The sequence below is a fragment of the Cervus elaphus genome, chromosome 12, assembly GCF_910594005.1.
Source record: "Cervus elaphus chromosome 12, mCerEla1.1, whole genome shotgun sequence".
Classification (NCBI taxonomy): Eukaryota; Metazoa; Chordata; class Mammalia; order Artiodactyla; family Cervidae; genus Cervus; species Cervus elaphus.
In genome coordinates, this window is record NC_057826.1 from 41,417,426 (window position 1) to 41,430,406 (window position 12,981).

Below are 12,981 nucleotides of genomic sequence, written 5' to 3' on the forward strand. Positions count from 1 at the left end.
TAGCAGATCTTTTAATTTAGAAACCTGGAGGTGAGAAGCAGCAGCAACAAGCGTTAAAAGCATCTGCCTCTGGGTAGTAGGCTGGAGGCAAAGGATGAAGACAGATAAATGGAATGACATTTCTTCATGTAAAAGCCTTTCAGTACTTTTGGGTTCTTAAACTCTGTGTGTGTGTGTGTGTGTGTGTGTGTGTGTGTTGCTTTTTTTTAACTAAGAAAAAGCATGCTCTCTGTAGTCATATAGACTTGGATTTGAATTTTTGAGGCAACTGTGTTTCTACCTGTGTGATCTTGGGCAAATTACTTTAAACTTTTCAAAGTTCTGTTTCCTCAACTGTAATCTGAGGCAAATACTTGATTATCTCTCACATTTCAGTAGGGCTCCTTCGGACCTTAAGATAATACAGGGCAATTGCCTGATACAAAGCAAAACCCTCAATAAAAGTCTTCTGCTTCCTCTGATTACCTGGCACCCTGCACCCTCTCTGAACACCCTGACCTCTGACCCTTCATCAGTCATTCAATCCACGGTGGATTAAAATGCCCCGGGTGTGTTTGCATGTTGCACCTCACCTGTAACGTGGAATAGAGTGATCTTTGTTTAAAAAAAAAAAAATGAGCAGGTGACCCTTGACCTAAAATACAGTTCCTTTGGGGAGTGGCTCTGGTGATGAGGAAATTCCAAAAAGAGAAATACTGCTACTCTCAGGCCTTGGTGATCAAAAGCTTAGGTGAGAACCAGACATCTCCGAAGGCTCCAGGAACTCTCAAATATTTCCAGGCCTACAGCCTTAATCCCTTTTGCTGGTGTAATTGGATCTCTCGGTTTGTGATGAACACTAAGCTGGTGGTATTGTGACTGTGAGCCCAGCTACCTGGCAGCTGCAGGTGACAGGTGCACCCGTGAGGCCAGCCCGCTTCCCACATTTCAGAGCTGCAGCCTCCTGCATCCTGAGCCCTCCCTGGTGTGCATGTCCCCCCTGTGAGCTGTTGAACAGGGTGGGCTGGTGTTTTCATGGCAGAGGTTATGTCTTCTTTTACTACAGGAATTACACTCTATGCAAAGCACAGGGCCAGGCACTATGGACGATATATAGAGAGATTTGGCCTCAAAGGAGCTTACAGTCTAATTAGACAAAGAAATGAACTAAGAGGGCAATGGTGGGCTGCATGTAGAAGAAGTAAGGACTCGGCTTTGCACACTGAATTGCTACTCTTGAACATTCCACGCAAGCCTGGAGACCAAGTCAGTCCCAAGTCAGGTGGTTATTTTTAAGCAAACATTTTTGATGTTTTATTCTCAGAGTGGCAGTGCGGCACACCAGTGTGGGGGCAAGGATAGTCTCTGGAAAACTGACAGCCCTTGCTGAGCAATAGTGCTTTATAGACAAGGTGACCCTATCTATAAATCACTATGCAAACAGGGCCATTTGAGAGCAGAAGGCGTGTCGCTAAGAAGCACATCGGAACAACAGGTGTAAACCAGGACCAGCCCTGGCAAGCCAGATGGATGGTGTCCTGACTGCTGCTGTTGTTTTAATCACCAAGTTGTGTCCAACTCTTTTGCCACCCTGTAGACTATAGTCCACCAGGCTCCTCTGTCCATGGGATTTCCCAGGCAAGAATACTGGAGTGGGTTGCCATTTCCTTCTCCAGGAAATCTTCCCCACCCAGGGATGAAACTTGTGTCTTCCTGCATTGGCAGAAGGATTCTTTACCACTGAGCCACCTGCAAAGCCCATCCTGACTTATCAGTACTTGATAATTATAAAAGGGATCCAAGTAACCTAGGGACCAAGAGAGCTGATGAAGAAAATAGGTTCCCACTCAGAACAAGTAGATTCGTGCAAGTTCAGAAGGCTTCTCAGGTAAGACTCCTCAATACACTGGTTAAGAACCACTGGCTCAGATTTCCCTGGTGGTCCAGTGGTTAAGAATCTGCACTTCCACTGCAGAGGGTGCAGGTTTGATCCCTAATTGGGGAACTAATATCCTGCAAGCCATGTAATGGGGCCAAAAAAAAGAGCCACTGGCATGAAGCCCCTAGTCTGTCTCTCTGCCTACACATTTCCTCCTTATAAGACTGCACACGGGGCCCGGTTTTAACTAGGGACAGGTATTGTTCACCTCTCTGATTAGGTCTCCTGAAAGAACTTTATCACTTGAATTTTGACCAAGGAGCTACTTAAAAATTAAACGCTCACACACTGCTCCACTGGCTCCTTGACACGTCTCACGTGGAAACCGTTCAGGGTTGGTTTGGTTTGGTTTTTAACCACCAGATCAAAGGTCCTCCCCTTGTCAGAGAACTGCCAGCCTCTCACTGCAAACAGTTTTTTTCCAAAAAAAGGTCTCTTATTCCAAAATCATTTCACAGTGATTTCACAGAGTAAGAAATAATGTAGAAATGCTCTTCAGAATGTTTGCTCTTTTAAGCAGATCGCTGTTCAGTTAAAGAGATTGTTGTTTGACAGGAGAGGAGAACCATAGTCACCTAGCACTTTCACCTCTGTCCATCCTGTTTTCTCTTAGAGTAAAGGTCATCAAGCTACACATTTTGCAAGTTAAAATTATACTTATTTACCTGCCCCTCTCTCCAAGCTGTGATCTCCTGACCTCAATCAAATGCCTCATTAATATATCATTAAAATTACCTAAGGTTCAGACATATTTGTCGGGCCTCATAAATGTGGTTGAATGGAAAACAGCCCAGTTCTTATCCACCTCTTTTGCTGATTGATACAAGCTCAGCTTTCAGTTCTTATACTCAAAACAGCTTTTCCATTGTGATTTCTATTTATAGCAAAGCGTATTCCTCCAGGCCACCTGAGGCAGCTGGAAGCCAGTTCCCTCCCCCTTTTCCCCTTCCCCGTTGGTTCAGCTCCACCTGCTCTTGTGATCACCTGGTCTCTCTAGACAATGAATGCGTGAACAAGAGTCCTCTCCAATCCCACCAGCCCCTCACATGCGTGCTCTTGGATGACTCTATAGAAAATGATTCTCTCTCTCTCCCTGGACTGTGTTCCCATTTTCTTCTTCAATGTCAAGCGAAGACTATAGCTTCAGATTGTGTCACTCTCTGACAGACCTCTACAATTCACTGAGATTCTCCAGCCTCATCAAGAGAACAATCAACATGCACAGCAAGCTCAGCTTGGTGCTCTGCGATGACCTAGAGGGGTAGGATGGCAGTCCAAGAGGGAGGCGATATATGTATACATATAGCTGATTCACATCATTGTACAGCAGAAACTAGCATAACATTGTAAAATAATTACATTCCAATATAAAACTTAAAAGGAAAACAACATATGACTCAAGCTTCAGATTGGATGGGGATTAAATACTGGCATCACTTAGTTTTCTGTCCACTTGTCTCATATCACCTCTTAAAAATCAAAATGGGAAAGTTCCCAGTGTCGGCCCATACTGTGTTTGGGAGTCGGGGAGAGGGGTGGGTATAATATGTGTGGGGGATAATGAAGGCGTGCACTAAAGTCAATTCATAACCAACATAAATATGAAGAAACACAAAGGCCATTGTTAATATGCAAGTACAGCCTCCCAAGATGTTTCAGTTTGGTCTCTTCCTCCTGCTACAGAAACCAAACGATCGTGACCACAAAGTCAGACTGGCACTAGGAAACGGCTTACGAGCAGATGTGTGGAAAGAATTCGTCAGGAGATTTGGGGATATTAACATTAATGAGTTCTATGCTTCCACTGAAGGCAATATTGGATTTATGAATTACACAAGAAAAATTGGTGCTGTTGGAAGAGTAAACTACCTACAGAGAGTAAGTATATTGGAGAATGAGGGCATCTGTAGCCAGCTTTCAGTACATGGGGATTTCTTGAAAACTGTATCATGATGATGCTCTTATTAGAATTCCATGACCCATCCATATCACCAAAGGAGGTTTTGCTCATTCTCTATGACAATGACCTAAAAATGACAGGGTCCTTTAATTTTAACATATTAATTTCTATTAATGACAACCCACTATGATTTTCCATCTGTAACTTGTGTGAAGTCTTCTAATGCCATTTATACTTGTATACGTTAAAACACTTGAAGGTTACCAGTTCTGTATGTTAACTACACACTGTGAAATGTGGTATTTCTCTTTCATTGTGATGTGTGTTACCATCAAGAGGCTGGTCGGGGGGTCTTTTTATACATTTAGGTGCAGGGCCCTGTCCCCAGAGCTTTGGAAGGAGGGACAACTTGTGTTCACCTTTGTGTTCACAAGGAGGGTGGGCCCAGGCATCAGTATTTTTTTTTAGCATTTTTATAAATAAAGCTTTTAATTGGAGGATAATGGCTTTATTATGTTGTGCTGGTTTCTGCCATACAACAACATGGATCAGCTATGAGTGTGTGTGTATATAGATAGATAGATCAATCTTCTGTCTTGAACCTCCCTCCCACCCACCTCATCCCACCCCTCTAGGTAGTATTTTTTTAAAGCTATTTAACGAAGATTAAGAACTGCTCCTTTGAGAGAACCAGGATGCATCCACGTTCTAGGATCTTATAAACAATTGTGTTCACCTGATAACCACACTGGGCTTCCCAGGTGGTGCTAGTGGTAAAGAACCCGGCTGCCAATGCAGGAGACTCAGAGATGCAGGTTCCATCCCTGGGTTGGGAAGATCCCCTAGAGGAGGGCATGGCAGCCCACTCCAGTGTTCTTGCCTGGAGAATCCCATGGACAGAGGAGCCTGGCGGGCTACAGTCCATAGTGTCACACGAGTTGGACAGGACTGAAGTGACTTAGCACCACGCCACAGTAACCATACCAGAAGAATATTTCTTATGTGTAAGCCAGCTCATGCAGCATTTTCTTTTCCCTCTCAGTCATTTTATTGCCTCATCTCCAGACAATCTCTTTGCCTTTTATTGTGTCTGAACAGTCAGTCTTCCAGATGACTACCTATTCTGCAAAATTCCAGAAACATCCAGCAAATACTGAATCTTCACTGGCTTCAGCAGTCATTACTGTTGTTATGCCTCAAGTACCTCATCCTGACTGGGCATGAAACGGCCACACCAGGGCTCCCAGGCAACTGATGCCCCCAGGGACTGACCAGCCAAGTACACAGGACAATAGTCCTTGTGCATAAGAGAGCTGGCCCAAGAGACCAAATTCCACTACCATCCCAGGCTAGCCCAAGGTCATGCCTTTTCCCATGGTCATGCCTCAACTTCAGAAATAAAACAAAAAGGGAAAATATAGAGCCTAGTGCCTGGCCCAAACTTATTTAATAAGGGGAAAGAGTTGTTGAAAGAATTACATTAGATAGAATATAGCCCAGTGCCTGCCATATAATAGCCTTGAATAGCTGTAAAGATTATTGTCATTCCATTCTTTGTATCCTGGCCTGATCTCCTGGGATTTCCAAGTCCAAGGCACCTCTCTAACAATAACAGCCAAGCCTACATTACACATGTCCCTCCACTGTCCTCTACACCTGTGCCACCCAGTATAGTAGCCACTAACTACACGTGGCTATTTAAATTATGTCAATTTTTAATCAATTCTTCATTTGACCTAGCCACACTTCAAATGCTTAGTAGCCACATGTGTTTAGTGACTACCACGTTGAGTAGTACAGTTATAGAACATTTCCATCACCATAGACGATTCTACTGGGCAGCTCTATTACAGACTTGAGAATCAACTGTTGAGAGGGTCAATCTTCTCTAGTTAGGGTCAGGCCAACCTGGATGAGTCCAAACCTTGGAGACCCAGGATAAATGCGGTTCAAAAACAAGAGAGGGCAGAAAGCTGAGCTGAGGCCTGGTGCAAGATATCTATGTTGTCACTTAAGTGTCAGTCACTCAGATGTGTCCGACTCTTTGCAACCCCATGGACCATAGCCCACCAGGCTCCTCTGTCCATGGGATTCTCCAGGCAAGAACACTGGAGAGGGTTGCCATTCCCTTCTCCAGGGGAGCTTCACAACCCAGGAGTTGAACCTGGTTCTCCTGTGTTGCAGGCAGATTCTTTACCGTCTGAGCCACCAGGGCACTACTGACTCAAAAACGTGAGTTGCAAGGACTTCTCTACTGGTCTAGAGGTTAAGATTTCACCTTCCAAGGCAAGGGGTGCAGGCTCAGCTCCTGGTTGAGGAGCTAAGATCCCACATGCCTCGCAGCCGAAAAACCAAAACATAAAACAAATATTATTATAACAATAGAAACAATATAAAATATTAATTATAACAATTATTATAACAAATAATATTATAACAAATTCAATAAAGACTTTTAAAATAGTCCACATCCAAAAAGATATCTTTTAAAAAAGTGAGTTGCAGGGAAACATTCAAACCAAACCTGAGCACTTGAGAAGTTGGTGTTGGGTATTACTAGTTCTTTCCTCCTCATCCACTGATTGCCATGTTTTGTCATTTTCTACTTTAAACAAAACCATATTTTTTTAAGTAAAAAATAAAGATTACCATACGTCTGATAGGGAAAGAAGCAATAGTTACCACTCCTAATTTTTTTTACATTCTTGCAAATAAACAAGATATACATTTGTTGACTATGTATGCTTTTTGGTTTTTAATGGTTTTCTGCTACTACAAAAGCATATGATTGGTTAATTTATGTATAGATTTGAATATAAATTTGAATGGACGTAGTAATCATAGTTAATAATTAAGTCTAAATACTATGATGTTTGTGTTTTGCTGCAAGTATAGAAAATGATATACTTATTGCTGTTACTGAGTTACATAAGTTTAAATTCTTATGCCCTTGGATTATAGTAACAAGAAATACAGTAGAATTTAAATAATTTTATAGCCATGGCATGAAACAAATTATACCATTGTACCACTGAATCTTAAATGTATTTGAGGACACCCTGGAACACAAAACATTTAACAGTGGTGTATTAAGGTTAAACAAGATTTTTTTTTTTGCAGGGGGTGGGTATTAAACAAGACTTTAAAAGCCCATTAGTGATATATCCATCAAAGAACATGTATGAGAATGTTCATAACAGCTTTATATTTAATAGTCTAAAACTAGAAATAATCCAAATGTCCATTAACAGGAAAAGAGATAAATAAAGTATGGTATATTCATACAAGGAAAGTAGGAAAGTTGCATGGCATAAAAACTACACCACGGACACAAACACCAGCAGGGAGGGAGGAATCTCACAGACGTGTTGAGTGAAAGCAGCAGATACGAAGGCATATATTTATTTCATGTATTTGATGCTTAAGACTACTTTATGGTAATAAAAATCAGAATAGTGACTTGAGAGAGAGGGGCAGGAGGAAACTTCTTAAGGCAATGAAAATGTTTAGTATCTTGATCTGGGCAGTAGTTAAATAAGTGTATGCATATGTAAAAATTCATCAAGCTGTACACTTAAGGTATCTGTACTTTATATACTTTCTGTATGCTATAACACAATAAACAACAAAAAATTGGTGAAAGAATATGTACTCAAAATGATCCATTTTAATTTTACTAGAAAGTCATAAATTTTGAGCTGATTAAATACGACGTAGAGAAAGATGAACCTGTTCGAGATGGAAATGGATACTGCATCAAGGTTCCCAAAGGTACAGTAAAATTTTGTTATATTAACCTGTCATGTCTTATCTTAACCGAGTGAACCTTAAGAACTAACATATCACTGCTAAAATGAACATGTAAAAATTTTCAGAGTGGGTGGGGGAAGAGGTTTACTTTGTACCCCTGGAAATAGAGAAATTCCAAAAGGTAATAATATACTACTACATGTAATATAACTATAATTTGAAACCTTGCTTAATAACTTCTCAATTATTAAGGGGATATGTAATTATGGTTGCAAAACTATAGCTAGTTTTAGGGGGCTTTTACTTTTACGCTTAAACTACCAAACATTTGTCAAATTATGCGTATAAATCATTATTCAGTAAAATATTAGTATTAAAAGAATTACAAATGTGTGACCATAGAGAATATGTACTCTGTGTGTGTGTACATGGTGTATATATGTCTGTGTATGATGTACATGGAAATACACATACATGTGCATGTAAAATGATACTTTCTGCAGTCAACTTGTTACCAGTGGGTTGTATGCCATCTGTTTGAAAGGCAGGTTAATAATAAAATTTGCCTACTGCTAGCACATAAAATCGGAGAGGCAATGGCACCGCACTCCAGTATTCTTGCCTGGAGAATCCCATGGACAGAGGAGCCTGGTAGGCTGCAGTCCATGGGGTCGCTAAGAGTCGGACATGACTGAAGTGACTTAGCAGCAGCAGCAGCACATAAAATAGCTATGTACTTCCTTCTGTCTTAGGTGAACCTGGACTCCTGGTTTGCAAAATCACACAGTTCACACCATTTAATGGCTATGCCGGAGGAAAGAGTCAGACAGAGAAGAAAAAACTGAGAGATGTCTTTAAGAAAGGAGACCTGTATTTCAACAGTGGAGATCTCTTAATGATCGACCACGAAAATTTTATCTACTTCCACGACAGAGTTGGAGACACATTCCGGTTGGTTTCTCTGAATTATTGAACCCAAAACAAACACATGTACAATTTGGCCTACTCCTAAATTAGAGTCATGTTCCGTTTTGGTTGTGGTGTTCCGTTTCCTTCTATCTCTTTGTCATGTCAGTTCAACCTCCTGTATTCCCAGAAAGGTCTTCCCTGGTGGCTTAGCAGTAAAGAATCTGCCTGCAATGCAGGAGACACAGGTTCAATCACTGGGGTGGGGAAGATCCCCTGGAGGAGAGCATGGCAACCCACTCCAGTATTCTTGGCTGGAGAATCCCATGGACAGAGGAGCCTGGCGGGCTACAGTCCACAGGGCCTCCCAACAGTCAGACGCAACTGAAACAACTTAGCACACACACACATTCCCAGAAAACATGGAACAAAATACATTGGGTGTCACTCTGCAATGTGCAGTGAACTTGGTTGAGCAACCAGATGAGACTAGGAGAGAAAATAGCTAGTGCTTGATTTGGGGCACCTCAATGACAGTCTCTTCAATTCCTCTCATTTATCGTCAGTTATTACCAGTCACTCGGGTCAGCCAGAGATGTTCACCCTGTTTTCTATCATAAGGCTTTTCTTCAGATAAAATCAAATGCAAATTAATGTGAAGATGATCTAGTTGAAGAGGAGGCGAGGGTTCTGAGCCCCACCTGGGCCTCTCCCTCTCACTTTCCATCCCCAACCAAATGGTTTCCCACAGAACCCCCACGTCAGCACAATGGACATTGAAAATCATTGTAATAGACCATGAAATTAATTCTCAGCAACAGCACTGTCCTCCAGCCTCAGGACACTTTGTTTAACCCAGCTTCCTTATTGTATAAGCTCCCTGAGGCCAGACTCTGTGTCTGCTTGTTCACCCCCGACCCCAGCACCTAACACAGTGATTACTTTTTGCATGAATGAATAAGGAAGAGATGGGAGTTGTCTAGTAGAAAGAGCATGGATATGAATGAGAACTCAGCCCCCAGGCTTCCTTTGCCTGTGAGCAGATGTATTATCAAGGCAGATAACCTTTCTCCACCTCAGTCCCTTCACCCATGAAATGAAGGTCCCAATGATCCTTAGGGTTCCTTCCATCTCTAACATCCCTTGACTCTGGATCTAAATCATTAGTTTATGCTGCCTTCATGTTACTAAAAAGATACTTTTGGGAGATCTAAAGAATTTTAAATGTAAGTCAAAATTTAACTAAAATTCAACATTTTATTCTCCCTACAAATAAAGTATGATATTTTCTTTCTTACTAAAAGCATTTTCATAGACATAAGACCCTGAAATACAAGTATGAAATTCTATTTAATAGAAATTTGCTAACTGAATTAAATAACAAAGTTAGTGAATGAGGAGAGGGAGAGACCTAAACACAGCAAAAAGTCACTGAGATTTGTTTTTTTATTCCTAGTGCCTTTCTTAGGCCAAACCTGTATTTTAACATTAGAACATCATTCAGTGAACCACATTTCACATTGGGAGGTTAAAATTCCACATTTTATTATTTAGGTCTAGGCCTTTGTCTTTCATGCCTCAAGCAGGATGCCTCTCCCATGAGTTAAGTTGGAGAGTTTGAGGACCAAGGGGAGGAAGACAAATGCAGCCACCCCACAGAGACCTGGAGAAAACACCTGTCACAGACCACCTGGACCACAGACCACCAATGACCTCTGCTAACCTTGCCTTTTCTTCCAGGTGGAAAGGGGAAAATGTGGCCACCACTGAAGTCGCTGACACAGTAGGACTGGTTGATTTCGTCGAAGAAGTGAATGTTTATGGTGTGTCTGTGCCAGGTATGCACAATACATTATAAATCAAAGCCAAAACTCCTGCACTAACTGAACATAATTTTAACCCCAGGGAAAGTTTGTCATCACTTTTTCCTGCCAGCTGGAAAAGCAAGCAACTCTTTGCCAGCTCCTGGGAGTAAGGGGCTCATGCCTGGTTTGTGTGCATTCTAAACCAGCCACGTGAGTCCCTCTGAACCTGGCCTTCCTCTGTGGTTCAGCCCCCAAGCTGTTCTGAGGCTCTCCAGCAAGACAGATCTCCCAGAGATGAAGGGTCCATGCAGCATTTGGCATGCCTTGAGAAAAGATGTGTCACACTTGAGAGTTTAGAAATGGTGTCTTGGCCTCTGAACTGGAAGGCACAAATAACAGGCAAGTGCAGTTGCTACAGGAAAAGAGCCAAGAAGGGGCTGAGTTTTTCCAGACTCTTAGAGCAAGTTCCTGATCCCCGCTTGCCCCACTGAGTTTGATAAGCGTCACACAAAGTGTTGTCACCAAGCTTCTGTCTGCTGATCACCCTCTGCTGAGAGAGAGGGGAGTGTGGGGTCTGATTTGGGTCCTGACTCCAACACCTGCTGGCTGTTTGACTTCAGGCAAGCCACTAAATTAGGGATAATACCAACCCTGCAGTTAAGATTGCCAAGAGAACAAATTCATTTTAATTACATAAATACTAAATATATGTTTATCAGATATGTACATGAGGGTTGTCATGAAATCATTATAATTATAGATGTCAAGAGGATTAAACCCTCCAAATCACTATCCAGATATAAGGTACTAGGGGTAATGGTGTTTCCTAGAATTCAGTACTTGGGATTCTCATCTATATTCAGAATGGAAATCCCAAAGTCCCTTTTTCTTGAATTATGATGGTTTCACATGACATCGTGCTGTCCTTTTGTTTATTAAAGACTATTTGAGGCTTCCTCTTGCCTGTTCCTCTCCAACTCTGTGACAGTGATATGATAGGAACTGTAGCCACATCTTGGGTTAGAGTCTGACTCAAGTCCAACTTCTCATGTTGAACTTCAGGCTGGGCCCATATCCTGGTTGTCAGCTATCACACCATGTTCTCACAGACCCCACCCAAAATGTTGCATGCACTTCTAAATGCTGGATTTTTTTTAAAGTAACAATATAAAAGAATGAGTATGACAAGGTAAGAGAATATGGGAAATAGAATGAAAGGCCTAATCCATGTTCTTCAAAGTGGTGTCACCTATAAATTGGCACTTGCCATCTGCCTCTACAAGGATCACATTATGAGCTTCTATAGCTGGAGTTCAGGATAGAGATCAGGAATTAGGCAATCTGTGCTTTGGGAAAAGCTGGTGGAGCCAGTCTTCAGATAGATATTTTCAGATGATTTTATGAACCCAATTCATGCATCTCCTTTATCATAGAAAAGCACTAAAATTCTTCATGGTGACATCTGCTCCTCATGACTAGCAGTAACCTGTCAAAAAAAATATGTGCTTGATTGCATGTACTCCCCATTCACTAAAATCTCGTATATACTGATCTTCCCTGCTACCTCTTTGGAGCAGTTTCTCAGAGCCATTTGAAATGCTATCTTCCAGGCTATAGTCCTCATTTTGCCCTCCAATAAAACTTAACTCACAACCAATCCACCTGCAATGCAGGAGATCTGGGTTCAATCCCTGGGTTCAATTCTTGGAGAAGGAAATGGCAACCCACTCCAGTATTCTTGCTTGAAGAATTCCATGGACAGAGGAGCCTGGAAGGCTACAGTCCATGGGGTTTCAAGAGTCAGACATGACTGAGCAACTAAACCACCACTTACATTGTGCATATTTTTTTTTTGGCTGACAGTGGGGTCCCTGGACCATCAACAGCATCATTGCCTAGAAGCTTGTTAAAAATGTGCTATTTCTCATTAAAAATGCCCACCCCAGACCTACTGAATCAGAATCTCTGGGCTAGGCCCCAGGAAGCTGTGTTTTAACAAGCCCTCCAGTGATTCTTAAAAACAATCAAGTCTGGTTTGAGGTGATGAATATTTTCTAGAAGTAGATACTGGTAAGAATTGCATGACATTGTAAATGCCACTGAACTGTATACTTTAAAATGGTTAAAATAATTATTCATTTTTTTACCACAATTTTTAAAAAACACTAAAGTCTGAGAACATGGAGGCCTAGTGGTTCTGAAAATCTAGCCAGTCTTCAGAATCATCTGGGAAACTTTTTAAGCCAGGATCTAACGAATCAGAACCTCTGGGATTTGGGACTCAATCTTTTGTGTCTTTTTAAAAATTTTATTCCCAAGTGGGTCTAACAACCAGTAATGTTTCAGAGCCACTGATATAGAACAAAGAAGGGGAGACTAATAGGGTTTCAAATGATTGGGAGACATCAGATAGAACAAGGAGCAGGTGTGTTCATATTGCTCTGGAGAACAGAACGAAAATGGATGGATTGAAATGACCAGGGAGCAAATTTTAGCCTGAGAACTCTCCTGTAACCTGAGGGACCAGCAACAAAATGCACTGATTCCTGAGACAGACAATGTCCCACCAATGTGTAAAGAGGCTGGTTGTCCAGGAATCCTCTGAGAATTCTCACAGCAGTGAAAGATCAGGTACAAATCCTAACATCTCTCCTGTTTTCAGATTCTGTGAGTCTCAGTTCTGTTCAGGCGCTCAGTCATGT

General features: G+C 41.7%; 1 protein-coding gene across 1 annotated transcript in view; it reads left to right on the plus strand.

Moving 5' to 3' along the window:
- Positions 1 to 12,981, plus strand: part of SLC27A2 (solute carrier family 27 member 2) — a 48,683-nt gene that overhangs the window by 30,772 nt on the left and 4,930 nt on the right. Inside the window, exons 5-8 of the mRNA XM_043920953.1 lie at positions 3,602 to 3,796; positions 7,499 to 7,589; positions 8,321 to 8,519; positions 10,215 to 10,312. Coding sequence (XP_043776888.1) covers positions 3,602 to 3,796; positions 7,499 to 7,589; positions 8,321 to 8,519; positions 10,215 to 10,312 — 583 coding nt within the window. The remainder of the gene's footprint in view (positions 1 to 3,601; positions 3,797 to 7,498; positions 7,590 to 8,320; positions 8,520 to 10,214; positions 10,313 to 12,981) is intronic.